Raw genomic sequence first — 23,097 nt, forward strand, 5'->3', positions numbered from 1 at the left:
CATCCACTGCTGCCCCGCATCCACGGCACACTGCATCCACCGCACACTGCATCCACCGCGCCCCATCCCACATCCACTGCACCCCGCATCCACTGCACCCTGCATCCACTGCCGCCCTGCATCCACTGCACCCTGCATCCACTGCCACCCTGCATCCAATGCACCCTGCATCTACTGCACCCCGCATCCACTGCCGCCCTGCATCCACTGCACACTGCATCCACTGCCACCCTGCATCCACTGCACCCTGCATCCACTGCCACCCTGCATCCAATGCACCCTGCATCCACTGCACCCCGCATCCACTGCCGCCCTGCATCCACTGCACACTGCATCCACTGCCGCCCTGCATCCACTGCACACTGCATCCACTGCCACCCTGCATCCACTGCACCCTGCATCCACTGCCACCCTGCATCCAATGCACCCTGAATCCACTGCACACCGCATCCACTGCCGCCCTGCATCCACTGCACACTGCATCCACTGCCCCCCGCATCCACTGCCGCCCTGCATCCACTGGCACCCTGCATCCACTGCACACTGCATCCACTGCACCCCGCATCCACTGCCGTCCTGCATCCACTGCACACTGCATCCACCGCACACTGCATCCACCGCGCCCCATCCCACATCCACTGCACCCCGCATCCACTGCACCCTGCATCCACTGCCGCCCTGCATCCACTGCACCCTGCATCCACTGCCACCCTGCATCCAATGCACCCTGCACCTACTGCACCCCGCATCCACTGCCGCCCTGCATCCACTGCACACTGCATCCACTGCCACCCTGCATCCAATGCACCCTGCATCCACTGCCACCCTGCATCCAATGCACCCTGCATCCACTGCACCCCGCATCCACTGCCGCCCTGCATCCACTGCACCCTGCATCCACTGCCACCCTGCATCCAATGCACCCTGCATCCACTGCACACCGCATCCACTGCCGCCCTGCATCCACTGCACACTGCATCCACTGCCCCCCGCATCCACTGCCGCCCTGCATCCACTGGCACCCTGCATCCACTGCACACTGCATCCACTGCACCCCGCATCCACTGCCGCCCTGAAGCCACTGCACCCCGCATCCACCCCGCCCTGCATCCACCTCCCCGCAACCACTACTGCTCGCCTCACCCCGCCCCGCATCCGCTGCAGCCCCACCCACAGCCACTGCCGCTCGCCCCTCCCCGCCGCCCTCCCGGTCGTGCTCTGCGCCCGCGCATGCGCACTAACTCTCGGCGGGCCCATTCATCCCCAGGCAGCCGGAAGTAGCGTGCGGCTGGAGGTGGGGCTGTCGCCCGCGTGCGTCCGGGGTCGGGATGGACGCGGGAATGGAGGTGGTGGCGCAGATGGAAAGCCTGGCGTTTGAGCCCTGTCCCGACCGTCCGCTGCCGGACCCGGAGCGGGCGCCGGACCCCGAGCGGGCGCCGGACCCCGAGCGGGCGCCGGACCCCGAGCGGGCGCCGGACCCCGAGCGGGCGCCGGACTCCGCGGAGCCCCATCAAGGCAGTGGGGAGGGCAGGGCTTCGCCGCCCGCGGCCGAGGGAGCGCGGGGTTGGCCGGCACCCGCCAGCCCCAGCGGGCCTCCCGCCGTCTCCTCGGAGTCGGACAGGTGGGTTCGGGCCGGGACTCCCCGCGGGTCGCTCTGACCCCTCGGCCGCGGGGTCCGTATCCGCCCCCTTCCCTCCGGCCCCGCTTTTCAGCTTCCGTAGCTTTCTCTTTCGTATTAAAGATGACATTTTCTGTTATATTTCCTAGGAGCTTTACTGTTGAGTTACTAAGCCCCCAAAACTGTAACTGTAAGGACGTAGGGTTTCGACAGGCTGAAAGAGTTGGGGTTGTTCAGCCTGGAGAAGAGAAGGATCCGAGGAGGCGTTATAGCGACCTTCCAGTACCTGAAGGGGCTGCAAGAAAGCTGGGGAGGGACTATTCGTAGAGGCTTGTGGTGGTAGGATAAGGGGGAGTGGGTATAAACTGGAGAGGGGCAGATTTAGGCTTGGTGTAAGGAAGACTTTCTTCACTATGAGAGTGGTGAGGCACTGGCACAGGTTGCCCAGGGAAGCTGTGGCTGCCCCATCCCTGGAGGTGTTCAAGGCCAGGTTGGATGGGGCCTTGGGCAGACTGATCTAGTGGGATGCCCCTTCCCATGGCAGGGAGGTTGGAACTTCATGATCTTTAAGGTCCCTTCCAACCCAAACCATTCTATGATTCTATTTAGTGAAAAGATGAGTTTGATGGTGGTGCCCATGGAGTGTCAGAGTTGGTTGGGCCACCACAGTCGTTTGAACATCTTGTTTGACATGGTCCTCACAGGGTGCTCCTGCACCACTGGTGACAAGACACCTGCAGTGTTATTGCTGAAAAAAAGTGAATGTAGGATTCAGGGTAAAGAGGCTCTAGATGTCAGCTCATGTTCTGATGTTGGCATCCTGGTGGAAAAGCTCACTCTCAACGTGTATGTTTTTTATAAAAGGTTTCATCTTCTCCTTGCATCTGCACTTTGGCGTTTGGTCTAGTTGGTGAAAGCCTGCGTGCTTGTCAGTTCCAGTGAGTTTTGTGTTTTCTTTTTGGGCCATAGCAACAAGACGGGTATGTGCTCCTTCTAACTGGTGGAGGCTGAAATTAAGGATTTCCTCTTATAAAGAAGTTACTGAGCTTCATTAACAGATAATGAGTTAACTTTGGAAATACTTTACTCTGATCCAGGTTTTCCTAGAACATCATGGAGTGATAGATGGTGAAATTCCTGACCTATGGCAGAGGCTTCACCTGTAGTTTTCTTTGCTTCCAGAATCTGTTGTGCTGATGTTCAGATGAATATTCCAGATGAAATTTGGATAACTTCAATTTGCTTAGCTGTATGTGTGTTTTTGAAACTTTTTTCTTCCTTTTTAATGGCTGGATAAGGCAAGAAAAGATAGTTGCAATCTATCAATGACTCTGTGGTTGTTTCTTCTACCAACTCTTGAAGAACTTAGACTTTTTTTTGTGAAAAGGAACGTGTTCATGTGAATAAAGACTGTTTTCTTACTGTGCTCTTCACTTGAAATAGTAAGGGTTTAAAACAATAAACACTGCTTATGCATGTGCCAGTGAGAAATATTAAATTACTAATTGTGTGAATACATATTAGAGGAATTCAGACAGGCCATGAATTATGAAACCAATCCCTTTTTTCTGTGAAAGTTAGGATTCTTTTTCCCTTCAAAGTGGAGGAAACAGTGCTTGGAATAAGTATTGAGTTTTCACCTGGCATTATGCTAATGATGGTATTGTGCAAAAAGCATGACTGTGAGCTGTAGAAGGTAGTTTAGTATATTGTCTTTGACTTTTTTTTTATACTCAGTCACATCAAGTGATGTTCAGTACTGAGAATTTAAGTGGTGCATAAAATGAAAATATGCCGATAACGCGTAGACATTATGGTCCTAATTTGGCTGTATTTCTCTAAGTAATATACTGAAGTGATCACCTGTGACCCTAATGTCTTATTTTACGTGCAAACCAATGAAGTGTAGGTCTCAGGCCTTGATTGTCACCTATGTCTGACAGAGGGAGTTATGCTGGTTCTGGACTTTTGCACAGAGTCGCCAGTGGGAGAAACTGGACTAAGTGAACTTAGAGGTGATTGCTGTCATGGCATTTGCACCATTCAGCAGTAGAAGAGTGGGAACCCAACTGAGCCATTGTAATTTTTAGTGTTTGCTCTGAACTGCTGAAGCTACTACTCGTCTTAGATTTTTATGATCTTGTCCAGTGGGTTTTAGGTTCAGGAAAAAAATGATATTTTGTATACAAATGTATACATTTAAGAAACCAATAAGGTATACGAGTAATGTATAATCCAGCCACTCTTTTAGTCTGTAACATAGAAGTCTATATTCTAACTCTCATATTTGTTTTACTCAGTGATACAGATTCAGATAGTTCATCAACTACATCCTCCTCTTCGTGTTCTCCTTCAACAGTGTCTGATGAAGATGACCATCCAAATGAGAAGGACAACAAATCTTACTCTGTTAAAACAAAAGATGAGTTGCCTATTGACGTAAGTACAATGTGTTATCTTTTACACCTTTTTATAGTAACCCAACTTAAAATATTTTAATTTAATATATTTTTATGTCATACCTAGTGATTGTATGTTTTAGTACTAGTTCCAATATAGCACAGTTAATAACTTAAATTGTCTTATTTTTCAGTATTTAAAACTAATCTGAAGTGAGGCTCATGGCTCATTTTAGGGTCATACTTGTATAAAATCGCAGTTGTAATTAATGAAAACAATTAGATTTCTGGACATTTTAGTACATTTTCTGGTTTTGCATTGCAAGCTTTCATCATCCTCTCTCTATGTGAGAGACTTGAAGGTCTGATATGTCTTGCAAATGTACCTCAAATACACTTAGGCTTGAAGTGAAAATTTTGAATGTTATATTAAGCCTCCAGAGGTTCAGATTGCATTGCTTCAATTCACTTAAGCAAAATTATGAAAGTGGTCATAGAAGTGGTTTGTATTTGTTTTATTCTGGAATTTTTGTAATAGCACTTTTATGTATTGCAGATCAGAACATTATTTTTTATTGAGATGCTCTCTGTTGTTAGTTCTCTTAACATACTCATTAAGTATTGCTGCCATTGTTCCTCATTATCTCAGAACTAAGAAATTTAAAGGAATGAGTTATAGTAATAATCTGCTAAGGGATGATTAACTATGCATCATATCAGTTACAGAGAAAAGAATAATGTAACACTGTAATGTCAATTTACATTAAGAGTACATATTTATCTGTTATTCTGTATATCCCTCCCCTTCATAAAAAAATGCTTTCTGGAATAAGAGCCAAGTCTGGTGAAGATTATAAGTAGTAAAAATAAAATGAGAGAGAAAACATGTCTGAAAGGCAGATATATTTGGATACATTTACCTTTTCTTCAGTGCTCTGTAAGTTTGTAATGAAGTGCCAGATGGCAGCCTGGAAAGGCTGAGGCATTGGAGTGTATTATTAGTGGCAACAAAAGGAGATGGGAGTATGTTGTTAATTCTTAAACTGTTGCTCTAGACACACTCAGAGTAAAGAAAAGCTCTTAAGATATTCTTTTATCCCCTGAAATTAATCGAAGATTGTGAAACACATAACTTTGCGTTCTAAAGGAGTAAAACATCAAAGCAATTCCTGCTTACATGCACATCATTTTGAAGTATGATTAATAGTAGAAGCATTAGAAGTACATCTATGACAACATTTTACTTACAGCACTGGACTTTTGAACAAAAACGCTTGCTCAAATAGATGTAATTATCAGGTGTTATTTACCTTTTATCTCATTCAATTAAATAAAATTCATATTAGTCTGAAAATGTTTTGTCAATCTGCTCTTTTGTCTCATTAGCATCAAGTCTAAGTGTTTACAAAAAATTGTCTTCCTTTTAAGTACTGGCCTGAGCTAATTATTGTGACATTGAGCCTTAATTTGTCTGACTTGATAGGTCAAAGAAATGAGCAAAACTCCTGTCAGTTGTTGGTTTTCTTCAATTGAATAAAATTGGCTTCTACTTTAGTTGCAATGGAAATATGTAGAGTAGTGTCTTGATAGAAAAGGTATCTTCAAAAGTGACATTTCCCTAGGATGAGTTCTTAGAATTATTCTGAAAGACAAATCATGCTAGATTTTTTTTTACTATTAAATTTTCAAAATGCTAGGAGGTTTTTTGGATTGTCAAATGTAAGCAGCAGCAGTGGGTTGAATGTCTGAGTGTGGCGAGATTGTATTCTGGACATTGTCTTGGTATTTTCAGGAACTGCCTCCTGTTGAAGACTTAGCAATAATTCTGCCTGATGATGTTGAACTGAAGCTCTTTGGGACGGTTTCCAGCATCATTGAGCAGCTAGGTAGGCAAGATATATTTGCTTTGTTTTTAATTAAAATAATTTCTCTGCATTAACAAAAGAAAAACCAGCCTCTGCCTTAGCTGTGTACTTAGCTGTTTCCTTGAAGTCTCAGTACTGCAGCTTTCTATTTGCCGAATGAGAACTTGTACTACTAAATGATGTTTGTGTTAAATTCCCTTTTAATTAACTTACATCTAAAGAGTAAAATGTAAGATGTAAGACTTGGATCTAAAGATGTGAGATACTACTGTTATGCATGTGTTTCTGTGTGACTGTCCTATTTTTTCCTAAAAAACCTTTTCTCACTGTCTGTTATAATCTTTGTATTAATTCTGGCAACAATAATATTGAACATTCGCAGTGTTTTAGAAATCTTCCTGTTGTATATGCTATATTTGAATTACCTCTGAAAGTACAGGAAGTGTGTAAGTGAAAGTGCAGATGCGGTATAATGCACTCCAAAGTGTTTGCTTGATGGTCTATGAGGACAGTAAAATGGCTTACTACTTTAGCCAGTGTAGCTGTGTGTGTGTAATGTTCCTACTTGCTTTTTTTTTTTTTTGATTCATCCTACTTCCAGCACCTTGACCAAATACAAGCTGGCAGTGTCAGCAGTCAGAGAACAGCATGACTAATGTGATATCTAGGTGCCAGAGGGTAAGCTTAATGGGATTGAGACATGCAGTGGATGTAAGTTTAACTGCAGGTGATATGCATTTAGGGATCTTTTCAAATCTACCTGGGACCTCAGGTTTTGGTGTGTGAAATCAAAGTTTTGCTGAAGCTAGTATTAGTAAAATGTCTGTAGTATGTTTGTATTTAAGTTCATTTCAAGTGTTCCATTCTGCTTGAACTGCTTTGAAAGCAATTTGTTTATGAAAATCAGAGATTAAGTTCAATTTTGAAGTTAAAGTTATTTTTCTTTTGTTAACTGTAAAAGACTTCAGGTAATACAAGCAATTCCTTTACAGTATTTTTGATGGTGGTGTTGGTTTGGAGTTAAAATTTAATTTCATTCTTGTGCAGGAAGCAGGCTTGAGAGTGTGGAGGGTGGTAATCTGGTCATTGTCCTCTTCTTTTGCTTTGCCCTTTGTTGCTTATTGATAATAATGGGGACTCTTAAGAAGGTTCTTTTCAGCTAAAATATTAGTTTGAGAATAAGTTAAAAGAGAAATGGTTGAATCACAGTTAGCGATTATTCTTATTTTTGATCTAGTGTGTGAGTGTTTAAACAAAGCTGTTTTTAACGACTTCAGTTTTGAAAACTCTATTAGTTTGTTATCCTCCTTAGTGAATATAACTTTCAAATCCTACTTGTGTACTGACAGGTAAATTGAGTTTGTATTCTATTTTGTATGAATTGTTGAATTTAGATTGGTTGGTGAAAGTTAGAAAACAAACGTTACAATCGTACATGAAATAAAGCCATGAGGATGGAATAAAACCCCAAGATATGTGTTATTTTTCTGCTTTTGCTACCTTGCTTTATGACTTGATCTTTCTATGTTTTCCTTTCTTTTCAGTTCTTCTAGAAACAGGTGTCTGAGTGGCCTCAATTTCAATTGATTTGTGGCTGTATTAGGGACTCTGTCAGCTAACTGTAGGGGGGGGTTATTTTATTTTTAACTACGTTGACACGTATGTATATGTATACCAGTTTTGTATCTAGTAGGAGGGAAGTTGAGGTGTCATTTGGAAATTGCAAATATTATTTTGTCACAACAGTCAGTATCCTCAACAGTTTGTCCCTTTGACGTGTCAGATATCAGCTGTTCTGTGTAGCAAGCTTCTAAGTTCGTTCATCTGCAGTGTGTGATACCTGTAAGCTCATACTATGAGGTGGAATTTAAGGATGGAATGGTATAGCATCATATTGTACCATCATGGAATGGTTTGGGTTGGAAGGGATCTTAGAGGTCATCCAGTTCCACCTTCCCCGCCTCCCTCCTTCCACTTGATTAGGTTGCTCAAAGCCTCACCCAGCCTGGCCTTGAACGCCTCCAGGGACGGGGCATACATGACTTCTCTGGACAGCCTGTTCCAGAGCCTCACCACCTTCACAGTAAAACATTTCTTCTTAATATCTAATCTAAATCTCTACTCTTCGTGCTTAAAACCTTTAGCCCTTGTCCTATTACTGTATTCCCTGACAAAGAGCCCTTCCACAGCTTTCCTGTAGGCCCCCTTTAAGTACTGGAAGGCTGCTATAAGGTCTCCCTTGAGGCTGCTTTCCTTTAGGTTGAAAAAACCCAACTCTCTCAGCCTGTCCTCATATGGGAGGTGCTTCAACCCTCATATATCTTCATGGCTGTCCCCTAGACTTCTTGAGCCTCCCTTGTGCAGGCAAGAATTCTGCCACTGAACCACCAATGCAGGTTCATGCTTGCTTCGTGCTAGCTAAAAGCAAGATGACAATACCGTATGTGAACAGAAGTTAACAGAACTTTTGCAGAGTTTTGCCTCGAGGTACTTAAAGAGAAGATAAAATAAAAAACTGCTGTGTGGTTTGTAACCTGGAAAGTAAACAGCTTTGTGGGGTGTGGGTGTGCATGAAACCTGCTGTGAGAGTAGAAACTGAGGACTTGGTGTGGACTGAGGCAGGAGGAGCTGTAAGTCAATTAGGCTGGAGGTGATAATGTTTCTTCTGGGTTTCATGGGACTAGCATGGCTTATGTTTTCAGAATGGTTTTCTAGCCTATTGGAAGACTAGAGGCTATGTGCGATTATTCAAGTTAAGAGCATTTTTGACAGTTTTTGGTGGGTTTTTTTTGTTGTGTTTTGATTTGGGTTTTTTTTGCTAGAGAGTTGTTTTTCTTGGCTGAGGTATGTTTCTCCTGAGTGTTAAGCACCACATTGGGTATTTTCACTGTATATTTCAGCTTATAGGTAAACACAAAATATACTAATTTCCCTACTTCTCTTGAAATTCAGTGAACTGTTTAGCCTGTATCGTTGTCAGAGGCTTGCTTGGTATGGCTCAAGGTGTTTGTAGATTGAAATAGTAGCAAAGCTGGAGTTCTAACTTGATGAAATGTTTGTTGCTTCAAGTCCTGTTATGTAAGTTTAGAATTGATTATCTTGTTAGTTTTTGTTGGAGTCTGAGTGACACTAAGTGCTTGAGTGACTTTATTTGCTGATGGAGAAGCATTGAGAATGCCTAATTGAATGTTCTGTTGTTTTAGAAAAGATTACCTTCAGAATCAGAATTTTTGAGTGTAATGCTGCTAGATCTCTGTATTGACAATTTAGCATAATTCCTGCTGGATGTAATGGAAGATCCGGTATTTCTGTAGACTTAAGCAATGAATGCTAATTCCTACCGTAGAAGAGGGTGGAATAGTGTAGGGATTTTAGCTCTTTCTGTCTCTGCATCTGGCAAACCTAAAAGTGAATAAGCCTGTATATCAAATTATGTACCGAATGGAAGAAGAACATGCTTCCATGTCCATTTATAGGTGCTTAGGTCTGCTAGGTGTTAGAATCCAAATTTTGAGCTACTAGAATGACTTGCTCTAACCATTCATACCATTATTAAACATGGATTAGGTCCAGATGTAGTAGAAGACATTAAATTGCAGAAATGTATTTCAAACTGTGTATCTGCACGTGTAAATGAATCACCAGTTGCTACTGTGACTGGATTGCCAGATATCTTGTGTTTAGTCTGATTCTTATGGCTTACTAGGCAAAGGTATCATGAATAGCCATCATCATTCTTCTTTCTCAGGAGAATTTCCTTTGGAATACTAAGAAAGCAGAATATATCTGCACTCAAAAGATCAGATTGTTGCTGCTATGCCCATAATTAAGAAACATCCTGAGTATTGTAGTTCATCCCTAGCTGGCAACTAAGCACCATACAGCTGCTCACTCACTCCCCTCCGGTAGCATGGGGAAGAAAATCAAAAGGGTAAAAGTGAGAAAACTTGTGGGTTAAGATAATAGGTAAAGCAGAAGCTGCACGTGCAAGCCAAGCAAAACAAGTTCATTCGCTACCTTCTGTTGTCTGGCAGGTTTTCAGCCTTGTCCAGGAACGCGTCTCCGTTACTTGTAACAGTGACTAGGGAAGACAAACTCCATAATTCAGAATGCCTCCTCTCTTCTCTTCTTCCCCCAACTTTATGTGCTGAGCATGACGTCATATAGTATGGAATATCCCTATGGTCAGTTGAGGTCAGTCTCAGCTGTGTCCCCTCTTAGCCTCTTGTGCATGCTCAGCCTGCTCACTGGCAGGCCAACCAGTATAAGAATCTGAAAAGTCCCTGACTGTTTAGCAATCAGACATCATTCAGCATTATTTTAACTATAGGAAGAAAATTAACTCTATCCCAGCCAAAACCAGCACACCAAATGAATACATTGGTATCTCACACGTACATATCTGAGCCTTCTCTTTTGTACCTATCATCAGGTCTCCTTTCTTTTTCTACCACAGAGAATGATAATTCTCTAAACAAGTGTGAATATTGCCACTCGTATGTCACTAGAGAAGATGTGTATGATTGTAAATAGTTTTGTGTGTGCACAATAATTTTTAGGTAAAGCTCTGTGAACTTTAGTAGACAAATAATAGAGTGGCTTGTTAAGTTATGAACTACATACTGCCATTGTAACATAAAATTCTAACTTTTTTTTCCATTTTTAGTAATAATCGAATCACTGAGAGGCCTGCCTCCAGTAAACGAGGAGAGCATAATTTTTAAAGAAGATCGGCAAGCAGCTGGAAAGGTGTGTGCGTAAAGTATAAAAACCCTGTTATTCTAATGTAAAATTCAAAGTACTGTTGAGGTCAACTAAATGAAAGATAAAGTTTCTTTGATATGTAGTTTTTCTTTGTGCTTTTAACTCTGCTGTAGTAATCTGTCTTTTAATCTCAAGAACTCTGAACCCAGAATTCATTGCCTCTTTACAGAATTACAATGTATGAGGTGCTGCTATTTTATGAAAGTCCTTGTGGAGAGAGAGATGTTGCTTTCAGAAGATTTATGATGTCTTTTATAAGAGGCTGTACTCTTTTCTTGCCAGGCATTGAGACAAATATTGGAGAAATTTAGAGTCAAGTTTCAGAAAAATTGGGGAATGTTTACCTGCAATCTGCTGTTCCAGTTTAAGGCCAGTGTGTGCTTTATGCAAATATAATGAAGAATGTTTACAGAGAAAGGCATTGCATTAAATACTGTATGTTTTATGGGGAAGGAAACCCATCATCTAGAACAGTTAAAATTCTAATACCTTTGAATGCTAGATATGTGTGAAAAAAAATAAAACCCACAACCTGAAATTGCAGCTGTTCTGTGTAGTCTCAGAATTCTCTGCTCTCCACTGAGTATCTTGTAAAGATGAACTTTGAGGAATAAACAATCTGGAGATTATTCCAAGTGTAAGACATCGGAAAGCATAATGGAGACAGAAGAACAGGGATTTGACAGAAGGGAAGATTATATGGAAGTAGAGGAAGTGGACAGATGAAAGCAGTACAGTTGGGTGGGTAAAGACAAGACCAACATGTGAGAGCTTATTTTTCCCCTTTATGACTTAAACAGTAGCTGGGAAATACACAGTCAAACAAAATGTGGTAATAAAGCTAAAACATGAAAGTAGTTTACTTCATACTGTATTTTGAAAATGTATCAAACTTCTTAAATACAAAACATCTTAAAGCTTAACAATTGTCTACAACAAAATTGGATATCTACTCTTGGTAATTTATTTAAACATTTTAATTTTGTTTTTTTCAGATATTTGAGATATTTGGTCCTGTTTTACATCCCTTCTATGTGTTAAGATTTAACAACTCTGAGCATATCAAAGCAAAAGGTATTAATGTGCATGATAGCATGTATTTTGCTCCGTCAGTAGAGGACTTCACCCAGTATATATTTGCAGAGAAACTAAAACAGTAAGTCTGACTTCTGATCTGGTTAGAATGTGTTCTTTAACATTGCTGAAAATCCTGGTTTAAAGTTTAGTAGCTTCTTGTGAAGTTTAATATACTAAGCTGTCTTTTTTTCATGTTGGTATGTTGCCTAGAATATAACCAGAAAATAATTCATTGATACTTCTTTGCCCCCACACCCTCTCACACAGATAATCCATGCATGGGTTTTGCAAGCTGAACTTTCTGGATTTTGTTGTGCTGCAGATTCTTCTCTGGTTTCATAACTTTGGATAAACTTGTTTGAATTCGAACAAGTTTGTATTTATTTACTATTTTTAGTTCATATTAAAAGACCAGAACTGAAATTTGATCATAAATAAATCTATTGTGCAGTTGGAGAATTAACAATTCGGTATGAAAATTACCTGCTGTAAATTTGGGAGAGGGTAGGGATTTGAGTGGTGATAATAGCATGATGTTCAGAAATTTCTCAGTAGTATTTGTGTATCCCACTCTGCCTGACGGAAGTGGCATGTGTGAATAGGACTCGTGGCCATTTAAAAGGAAGTGTACTCAAAGATACAGAATAAGAAATAGAGCGTAATAAATGACTGCTAGCCATTGAGTAATTATTGTCTGAAACAACTATAGATTTAAGAAGTCCTTTGTCATACAAATGACTTAGTCTCTGTTTATTAGGATTAACTCTCCTCTGACTTGCACATTTTTTGACTAAAGCCAGTAATATTGGTTTTTGCGTTAATTGCAACTCTGCCAGTATTCATCCTCAGTGATTTTTTTCTGTAGTCATGCATGCAGCCAGGCCTACAGGAGTCTTTTCTTTCTTTTTTTTTTTTCCTTCCTTTCCTGTTTCTGTGGAAGCAACAAGCATATTTTTTTTCCTTTCAGTGAAGACCAAAATAGATCACTTTCTCACTCTGCTGCTTGTTTGTTTTTCTGCAGCATTTTGATGCCAGCTGGTCTTTCATTTGTGCAATTAAACTTTGTTGCTTAGCACAATAACTGCACAGACTATAATCATTTGCTTACTGCATCAATAACTGTGTACTGTACTCAGCATCTGAGATGAGACTCACGTTTTAGTTCACTACATGTTTTACAAGTAGTTTTGGGAACTATATGTTTTTTGATAGTACCGTACTCACGTATGGTACAGGACTGAATGCTAGGTAAGATGTTCCAGGCTTCCATGACTTATCAGTGCAGCTGCATAGCAGACATTGTTTCATGCCCTGCATTAAGATGAGCAGTGTGAACACCTCATTTTTATTTTCTGCTTTTTGTTAGTTTGACTGTGTACAGACCAGTTTATGGAGTATTATAGGCTTAAAGTTTTAGAGCTGCTAACTCAAAATTTCAGTGGTACTGTGAAAATGAAAGCAATCAGGATTAAGATCTGAAAGAAACCTTAAGTTAGCAGCTTCTTCTGAAATCTGGCTTGCAATCTGCTTACATTGTACAAAGTTGCAGTTTTATGAATAAGCTTTACAATTTATAAAAAAATAAATGGAAATGTAGTGAAAAACTTATTGAATGCAAAATAATTTGTTGCTAAAAATAAATTTGTTGTATTGCCTGAAACACAAAGTAATTCTAAAGACGCTCATGTATTTTCATGATTTTTCTGAGTCACCTTTTGTTAGACTCCCAGATTTTACGGTGTCTGAATTTGGAAATCAAAGTACTACTATCTTGTTCTTTGCATAACATTATTTGGTATCTTGGAGCAGGAAATGTTTTGCTGAAATGGGGAGGGCTGCCTTGGGAGAGTGAGATACGCAGCCTGAAGAACCCTACATACAGAGTTTAAATTTTGCAATCAGTAGTAGTACATATGGCCGAATGACCACGGATCTTGGAGATTTTTTGAGTGCTCTGGTATTTCTGGCAGGCATATATCGCTCCAAAATGACAAGATGAGAGGAAGAAATAAAGAAGTTGATTCTTCATCATAAAAAAAAAATATTACTTTTCATTATTGCATAGCTAGAGTTTTCTGCAGCTGAGTAGAAAGATTTTTCAAGTGACATATGTAGTGAAATTCTAAGTTGACACTTAACTTAGCAACAACATTAGGAAAAAGAAAGCCTCCTTTAAAACAGGCGGCTCCTGGAGTAGGGGACCTTGAAGACAGTGTTACTCTTGCACAGTTCTTGCAAATTATTTCTGATCTGGAATGTGTTGCTGCTACATTCTAACAAGAAATGTTTCATAGCCTCCTTAGGCCATATTGATTGTGTAATTTGTTTTGGGTTTGTTTTTTTTTTTTTTTTTCCTTCTAGGGAAAAAGGTTCAGATGCATCTTGGAAGAATGACCAAGAACCACCACCTGAAGTAACTACAAGTTTTTTTTTCCTTTACTGTTTGTGATTACACAAGATAGATGTAGAAAAAATTCTGTGCAGAGTAACGGCAAGATTTTTTTTTTTTCTAATTGCAGACAAGAGGTTGATGTACCTCTTCACTGAATAGAAAGTCATGCTTTTCTTGGAGAGTCTTTACAGTCAGTGTTGAGAATACTAATTGTCTTTTTTCTACTTGCTTTTTGCAATTGGGAAAATGTATATCTTTACCTTCAGTTTCTGTAGTCCTTCAAGAACATGTTTGGCAACCTGATTGTTACACTTGGAGTAACAGTGCTTTTATCTTGCCTCATAGTTTTGCTTCTGCTACAGAATTTTTGTCCTTACTTTTCTTCCACTGCAGCTTTGTCTTTTATCTTGCCACGAGCAATTTTTTGTTTTTAAAGGCCGCCTAGTACTCTACAAACTATCCTCCTTGGAGATTTAAGCTGTCTGCTCTGTTAGATTAACTTGATAACACCTCTTTTGCAGTCTTTGGTTTCTTAGTAAGATTTTCCTACTGTTTGCTGTTACAAAACACTAGTTTCATGGGAGATGAGCTTCTTCTATACAGAGGCAGTCATACTGGATTGTGTAGAAGTGAGAGTTCCTCAAGACTATTGGCATCGCTTACTGTAGGGTCTTTAAAGATTTCTTCATTGGCATCCAGGCTCCTGTCCTGTGCTCTTTTGCTCCACTCTAGCTATACTTTTCATAACTCTTCTTTTTAGTAAGAATTGCAAGGCTGTTTTTATTGAGGTATTTTCATGAAATTTGTTTTCTAGCTCAATATTTGAGTCACTTTTCCTTGCAGTATCTGCTTTAAGCCTCCTATCCAAGATAGCTGCAATTTCTAGGAGCTTTCTGTCTACCGTAGTATTCTGAAGAGATCTCTCTGTCTGCTTGTTTTGAATCTTCCAAAACTTGCATAGTTGGCGTAGTTCTAAGCTGCATAGTATGTGCTTATTACTCTGTAATTAAGTAGGAAAGGTGCTTTTTTGGGGGGAAGTTGGGGTGGGTTTTGTCTGTTTTAACCAATTTTTAGACTAGAACACAGTATTTCAGTTGGAAGGGACAGCCATCATGTAGTCCAACTGCCTGGCCGAATCAAGGCTGACCAGAAGTTAAAGCATGTTGTTAAGGTCATTGTCCAAATGCCTAACAAACACTGATAGGCTTGGGGGTATTAACCACCTCTCTAGGAATCCTGTTCAGTGTTTGACCACCCATTCTGTAAAGAAATATTTCCTAATGTTTAGTCTGAATCTCCGTGGTGCAGCTCTGAACCATTGCCGTGTGTTCTGTTACTGGATACCAGGGAGAAGAGATTGGCAGCTCTTCTGCTTTCCCTCCTCGGGAAGCTGTAAGAGACCACTGTGGTCACGCCTCAGCCTCCTTTTGTCTAAACTAGATGAGCCCAAAGTCCTTAGCCTCTCCTCATAGGACATGCCTTCCAGCCCTGTTACCAGCTTTGTTTCCCTCCTCTGAATGCATTCAAAGACTTTTGCATCCTTCTGACATTGAGGGACCCAGAACTGCACCCAATGCTCGAGTTTGGTCACCTCTTTTGATTATACTGTGTTTGATACACCCCAGGATGTTGTTTGCCCTCTTGGCTGCTTGGGCAGTGCTGACTCCTATTGAGCCTGCTGTCAACCAGCACCCACAGATTCCATTCTGCAGGGCTGCTCTTCATCTGCTCCTCTCCCAGTTTATGCTTGTGCCCAGTTTACTCTGTCCTACATGCAGAAACCTGCATTTCATCCCACTGAAATAGCCCTGTAGTCCAGTATATCTAGATCCCTCTGCAAGGCCTCTTTTCCCTCAAGAGAGTCAATGGCACCTCCTAGTTTGATATCATCTGCAACATGCTATTGGTGCATTCAGCTCATGGGTACAGATCTTTCTAAGTACATTTAACAGAACTGATCCTAGAATTGTTGCCTGAGGATCGCTGTTGGTGGCCAGTTGGCAGTCAAATGTAGTCTCATCAACTATGAGCCTTTCAGCCAGTTCTTTACCCAGCACACCGTGAACTTGCTCATCCCACAGCTGGACAACTTGTCCAGAAGGATCATGTGAGTAGCAATATCGATTTTCACATTTGGAGTCATTATCCCAGGACAGTTGTTCTGACTTGAAGGAGAGATGTTGTGACACAGCCTTTCCTATGCTTGAAGATGAGTCCTGTATTGATACATCAGCCTGTCAACCCAGAGTATAGATTTTTCCATTATGGTGAGGATGATGCATATTGAAATACCTTATTTTTGTCCTACAAATAGGGCAGTGTTAACTTCTCTTGCAGGTTGCTTGTCTGTCAGTTCTAACTGTAAATTGCCTTCCTTTCTCAGGGAGACATCTCACAGAGTCATCAAGTGTTTCATTGCATTGGACTGTAGATAGATGAACAGTAGAGCTTTGAAAGACTCTGTATTAGAAAGTACTCAGAAACTTTTGGCTAGACTTAGCTTTCTTTCATCAAACAGTTTTCTAGGGATGATGACACAAAATAAGATCATTGGCTAATAGTGAGCTCTTTCTTTTTTCTTAGTCATATTTTTAAAGCTATTCAGGAGATAAGCTTGTAAATGTGTAATTTGAATTAGTAGGAATCTAAGTAACTTAAATATAGATAAATACAGTCAAGCAGTCAAGTGTTCTGCAGATATATTCATTGCTTTTACCAAAGCTGGTGCTTTCTTCATGTTTTCGTCTTGATTTTAAATATGACAGTTGCCTTCACGTTAGAATCTAAGAGTACAGAGGGAACTTCATGTACACTGTACTGCCCTATAGGAAAGAAGAAAGATTGAATGAAATGGGTGATGGTAGAGGTGGACAAACTTAATTGCTTTCTATGATACCTTTCTTTCCATGGCTGTTTTGACTCTGTGATATGTCTGCATGCTTTATTTTGGGGAAAACATCTGACATCTTTTAATCCTTAACTAGAATAATCTTTGGATAGTTCTAGCAGTTAAAGTTTACACTAAGATATTCAAACTGTGACAGCTGATGAACTGATAAAAAGTAGCTTTTGCTGTGAAGGTAAAAGCTGTTGAGAAGGGTGCAGATAAAATGTAATGCTACTGATGCTTGAAATTGTCTCTTTTTTAAAGTCCTCAGCTGGCAGCTGATTCTGTATAACTTTTCTGGTAAAGCTCCCATGATAAAGTTTTAATGCCTTTTAGGGTATATGATACATGTTCCTTTTCTGACAGGCTTGTAGTTAGCTCAGCTTAACTATAGATTCAGTGGTCCAGTGTCTCTTGGCCTTGTCTGTGGGGTCATAGGATGACAAAAAATGATCTGTATGCTGTATGGCTGGCAAGAGCAGGTAACTGATTTCTCTGTGAGGCAGCTTTTATGGACTGTTACATGGAAATTGGATAGCAACAGAATGTACCTGTTTATTATTTTTGCTCTGCTGGAGGATGGCATATTGAAGTCCTTAGAAAAAGCCGGAGTCGGTGAAAGATTTTTACTTCATATTTATATCACCTTGTTTGTATTCCTTGTGGCTTTTTTTGAGTAAGAATGTAATTCAGTTATGTAGAAGAGGAAATAGTTATATTCGGAATTAACTTTTACATGGCTTTTAAAATACATTTTTGATAGTGTTTTTGGGACTCGTGCTTTGTATATACTAAAGAGATACGTCAGTAGGCAGCAAACCTGTTCCTTTCAGAATTGGGAAGGGTAAGAGTGGTGGTGGTGGGAACAAACCCCACCCTTTTAAGTCTCATAACTGAGTTCTTTTTCAGGAAACTAATTATGCTGACAGATTTCTGTCACTAATAACTTTTCCTCATTCTAAATGTAAGATTCAAAAGGTAGCAAAACCTTATGTAACAGGAACAAAATACTGCAGTGTCATTGAATCTGTTGTAAATGTCAACATTCTCCAAAGTTGAAAATTCCTTTGGAATTATTGCTGTTGCAAGTCTAACAAAACCAGTGTTATTTAGTATAGTACAGAAAATTCCAATTTAGTGGATGAAGTGCTTAGGGATATGGTTTAGGGAGTGTTAGGAATGGTTGGACTCGATGATCCAATGGGTCCTTTCCAACCTTGTGATTCTGTGATTTTAGACTACATATATTTGTCTTATGTAGTTTACCTGTGCCGAGTTAGGTATTGGTTGTCAAATTAAATTAAACTTATTTTAAAAGTCCTTATATTAATTCACTTAGTCTGTGGTTTGTCCTTTGAAAGCTTTTTCTTGGCATTGACTAGCAAGCTTCCTCAGAGATTCCAGATTTTTTTCTTGCTCGTTTCTAAACGATCAAAAATTTGTGTTCAGCACTTCAGTGTTGCTTGTTTCAGGAAAATTGGAAGGAGTAACCGAGTATTACTTGAGTTACAAGAAATTTGTGGAGTTAAGCTTTGGATTGTGTTGAAAAGCCAGCTGATGGACACATGGTGGCTCTTTGAATGCAAAATAGGAAAGTGCAGCTTTAATATTCTTCTAAACTGACTGTAGGATGGATGTTTTTCTAAATAATGATTTAGAAATAATGATAACTACAGTTATCTGTGCAGTCTTTATATGACTTTGTTCCTCCTTTTTTTTTTTTTCCCTCTTTTAACCAGGCCTTGGATTTCAGCGATGATGAAAAAGAGAGAGAGGCAAAACAGAAGAAAAGGAAGCCTCAAAGTCAAGGAAGGAAGAAACTCAAATCAGAAACAAATGCATCAAGTGAGTGAATGCAATGGGATTTTGCTTTTATGTGTTAAACTGAATTTGCAGTACACAGTGATATCTATCTTAATGATTGAGCTTTTATACAGGTTAATAAGTATTTCAGTGCTTTTCAAAGTTAGATTTGTAAATTTCTGGCTACATTCTTTCTTTCTTTTTTTTTTTTTTAAAGGAGAATGGAGTTTTTTTTTCTTTAATTGTTGTAAGGGATCTGCTATAGGAGCAGGACAGTTGTCAGGAGACCCAGAGGCTCTTTTGACAGTGTCAGCTGATGGACAGTGAGGATGTGGAACAGATGCCACCTTTTGGACTTCAGAGCTTGCTTTCTGCAGGGGTTATTTGGGCTCAAGATAGAGGAAGGCCATGTGCAATTTTTGGAAACCCATTTTATTGACAGTCGGGGAGAAGACACAAGTCTTAAATGGGGAACTCATTCCTCTGTCTGAAAAGAAAGCTCTTCCTCACCCATGGCATATTATAAATACTCCTTCAAAAAAACTGTTACTTGTGTAGACCACAGAGCCCACCTCTCTATTTACCTAAGACATTCAGGTAAACAAACCTATAGTAGTTTAATAAATTAGGTATTTTTTTTTTTTTTGTAATATACATAGTCGTCTTCACCTTTCTTTTTCCTGCTGCTTACAGATCTGTTCCAGGTATATGCTTGTAGCTGTACGCTGTTTGGAGTAACCAAATTTTCCTGTTTTCTTTCGTGCCTCTCTACTGACACAGCTTTTGGCTTTTTAGTTGCCATTTTGGTTGGATTATTTAAATCGCATCACTTTTTTTCTGTTCTCACTGGTCTGCTTCTGTTACATGCTTTTTGGACCACTCTCTTCTAAATACTACTAACTCTCATCTCCTCCCATTTTCCTCTTTGTCTCCTTACACATCAGGTTGCTTCAACTGTCTGCAGCATGCTACCCAACCCAACCTCCCTAAAGGTTTTTTTTCTTGCACTGGCTCCTTCCATGGGTTTGCTTCTATTGGTTTGTGAAGCTGCTGGACCTTGTGCCCCTCTGATTTGGGAAGTGCTTAACTTTTATCTGGGAAGTCAGTAACTTTCCTTTTAAGCATTTTAGACTATGTACTGTACATCCACCCCCTTGTACTCTTTAAAGCTGTGATCTTCTTGGACTGGCTTTTGTGCTACGGTTTTGACAGTTCTCCCTTAAGGGAAGTATCTGAATTGTGCCATATTTTCCATTTATTGCTTATAGTTATTTTCTGTCCTGGTTTCTGCTTATCTAGCATATGGCGTGTTTTCCACCATATCCTTATTCTGCCAGTTTGTTGGAGATTTGCTTTTGCCTAGGGCTTGCAGAGTCTGTTACTGAACTATGTTCCATAACTGCGAACATAACGGGAGGAACCGTCTCAATCTGTCAAGGCATTATAGCTTATGGTTTAATATGTTTCTTTGTAAATAACGTGGTATAGATTGACATTGTGTGCAATTTAGGTTCACTGTGGAATTCAACAAGCATATCTGGCAAATTGAGGCACAAATTCAATCTCAGATGAAGTTTTGCTTGGTTAAAATTGGCTCATTGTTAGTCTTTGACAGGAGAAGAAAGAACAAAAGAATTCACATGTGTATTTTCACTTCAGTGTTTCTGAGACCACTGCATGCACCAAAGGAGTCTAAGTCTGAATCCCCCGTGAAAATGAGTAGGAATTTTGGCATCCAACTACCTTTGCAGACTTAACTTTTCAAAGGTGAAAAGATTTTTATGTAGTCTAGTGCCAAGGATTACATCCACATAGACTCTTAAAATTCAGTGATTTTATGCAGTGTTGTGTCCCTAAAAAAATACTTCTAGTCCTAAAATGATTTAAAGACCATGTTTTGGTTTAAATTCTACAGCCTTTTTAATACCTTAGCAGTTTGGTTTTTAATATTCTGATGCTCTCAGATTTATATCACTTAGCCCATTAATGTTCCTAAGGTATTCGTATAAACTGGCAGTACATTTGTTATGAACCATAAACATAGGTTTATAGTGACCTGTACAGGCAAGATTAATCTGGGAAAGATGAATGCTGAAAGCTGGTTGGCTAAAGGTACAGGCTGCCTTTTTTTCCTGATAAAGTAAGTTACTTTTATCAATTTGAGTTTGAATGATTTCTTGTGTCCTGTCTGTGCTGTAATAACTCAGGTCTGAAATCTTCAGTGTAAGGCAGTGTTGATTATCTTCAGTTTTAAAATGTGTCTCTTTTAAATGTTGTTTTAAACCTAAGCTTCTGAAATAGTCACAGTTTGAGTGTTTCTGCAATTCGTCAATAAAAATAAGAATGCCTGAAGGGGAAGAAAGTGGAATTTCTTTTTAATGACTGAATTTGTGACTCTCGGGATCGTTCTTGCTATATTAGTCTAATAAATCAAGAAGAGTTACTGAACAGTAGACTTGCTGGTGTTATGTTTTGTTGTTTATGTGTTATTTACCAGTATTTGTTTGTAAGCTTACTTTTCAAACTTCCTTGACTTCAGCTTGAAAGATTTGAGAGGACTAAACTTAATCGTTCCAAAATAATATTAAAACTGTGTTTTTTTTATTCTTTTGTATTTTTTAAGGTGAGAATAAAGGACTTCATCAGCCAATACAACAGCCTGCTTCAACTTACTCAAGGGGATACCGTGGCAGAGGATTCTCTAGAGATCCATTTCCTCCTCAATCGGGCTCTCCAGGTTTTTTGAGACCACAAGTAAGACCACCACAGCTATATTCCTCAGAAAACAGAATACATCAGGAATCTCCAGGGTTTCCACAATCTCATAGAAAAGAAAATCCAATGATGCAACAGTATCCCTTTCCTCCTCCAGTTTTTGGTTCTGTTCATGAGATGCATCAATTCCACCTTCCACCTTCAAATCTGAATATGATTTGGACAGGCCCGAACATGTACAACTCATCATACCCTTTTTTGCCACCGCCACCACCTCTTCCACCTCCTCCAGATAGCCATCCTTCTCACTTCCGGCCTTACTGAGTTGCCATAAATGTGTGTACAGAGGACTGCCATTTAAAATGAGGAAGAACAGGCTGCCAGGACTGAATTGCCTTATTTTGAAGATGCTTCATATTTCTGCAACAACAGAACAAATGCAGAATTTGGTGGTTTGTGGGATATCCATAGAAAACTTATTTCTATATATGTTACCTGTTTCAAAAAAAGAAAACTGTATGATAAAAATAACTGAATATTAAGTAATGGTTTATTTTTATAATCTCTACTAGTTTGGGATGATAAATAAACTTTTTGGAAACTGATACGTTGTCGTAGAAATCTATTTTGTAATAAACTTAAGAATTTAAGTAGCTACTAATAGAAGCAAGGACATGTCGCATAGATGGTATTTTAATATTTTTAGGGTAGTTGTATATTGCTATGCTTAAACAATTTTTCTCAATTTCTGCTAATTTTGAAATTTACTTGCATGGAAACTAAAAATCTGACACCTAAACTTTAAAAAAAAAACCTGATTAAACAGTTACTCCTGTTATACAACTCCTAATATTTCATTAATTTCATATTAACTAAAAGACTGGAGCTGGGTAGGCTTTTTTAAAGCTGCAGCAGCCAGATCAGAATCTGGACCAGCAGCTGAATTGCTGTGTCAGATTTATTGTCCTACAATAGTTATAGACCATAACTTATCAATTCAATGTTTTGCAATTAGTTTAGGCTGTAAAACTGCATGGTATGGGACAGTTAAGAAACGAGCATAACTTATAGCTTTTCTTTTCCCTAGTGCAGAGATGCCCATAGACACCTACAGTAAGTATTCAGCCTGTCTGGGGAGAAGACCGGAGACTGACTGGGGAGAGAAAGTATGCTGTATCAAAATTCCATTGTTTAAATTTGTATCCAAATTGCTGATTGCTGTCAAAACTGTCTATTCCAAAATCATGAGACTCATCCACATTACCAGCCTCTTTTTATGAGGGAGGTGGAATTGTCAACCAAAGACAGCCTAAACCAACCTCAACCTGTCTCAAGTGTCAGTCCTGCAATTGCACATCCTTACTTTCCATGGAAGTGGTTCTGACTAATGAGAATAGAAACCTTTGAGTTGCATGAATATTTATAAAGAAAAAAAGTTGTTTGACAGAGACATCTTAAAGATGATTTTGGCACTGAAAGATCATTACTGGTTATAATGATTTTTAAATGATTAATCAATGATAAAATCACTGAACCATTGAGCAAAGCTGATAGAAATGTGTAGTATGTATTTCTAT

At 39.7% G+C, this 23,097-nt stretch overlaps 1 protein-coding gene across 1 annotated transcript; it reads left to right on the forward strand.

Moving 5' to 3' along the window:
- Positions 1 to 1,277: 1,277 nt before the first annotated feature.
- Positions 1,278 to 22,235, forward strand: NAF1 (nuclear assembly factor 1 ribonucleoprotein). Its single transcript, XM_009565165.2, has 8 exons — positions 1,278 to 1,621; positions 3,919 to 4,057; positions 5,810 to 5,903; positions 10,549 to 10,631; positions 11,642 to 11,802; positions 14,085 to 14,136; positions 18,742 to 18,847; positions 21,429 to 22,235. Exons 1-8 carry the CDS (start codon positions 1,329 to 1,331, stop codon positions 21,842 to 21,844), a joined length of 1,344 nt encoding a protein of 447 aa, XP_009563460.2. The 5' UTR covers positions 1,278 to 1,328; the 3' UTR covers positions 21,845 to 22,235.
- The last annotated feature ends 862 nt before the right edge of the window (positions 22,236 to 23,097 follow it).

The sequence above is a fragment of the Cuculus canorus genome, chromosome 4, assembly GCF_017976375.1.
Source record: "Cuculus canorus isolate bCucCan1 chromosome 4, bCucCan1.pri, whole genome shotgun sequence".
Lineage (NCBI taxonomy): Eukaryota > Metazoa > Chordata > Aves > Cuculiformes > Cuculidae > Cuculus > Cuculus canorus.

Excerpts from the sequence above, each read along its gene's own strand:
- NAF1 (XM_009565165.2), top strand. The coding sequence starts at position 1,329 with ATGGACGCGGGAATGGAGGTGGTGGCGCAGATGGAAAGCCTGGCGTTT. Across the intron at positions 10,632-11,641 it reads ATCGGCAAGCAGCTGGAAAG|ATATTTGAGATATTTGGTCC; the intron begins GTGTGTGCGTAA and ends TGTTTTTTTCAG. Across the intron at positions 11,803-14,084 it reads TTTGCAGAGAAACTAAAACA|GGAAAAAGGTTCAGATGCAT; the intron begins GTAAGTCTGACT and ends TTTTCCTTCTAG.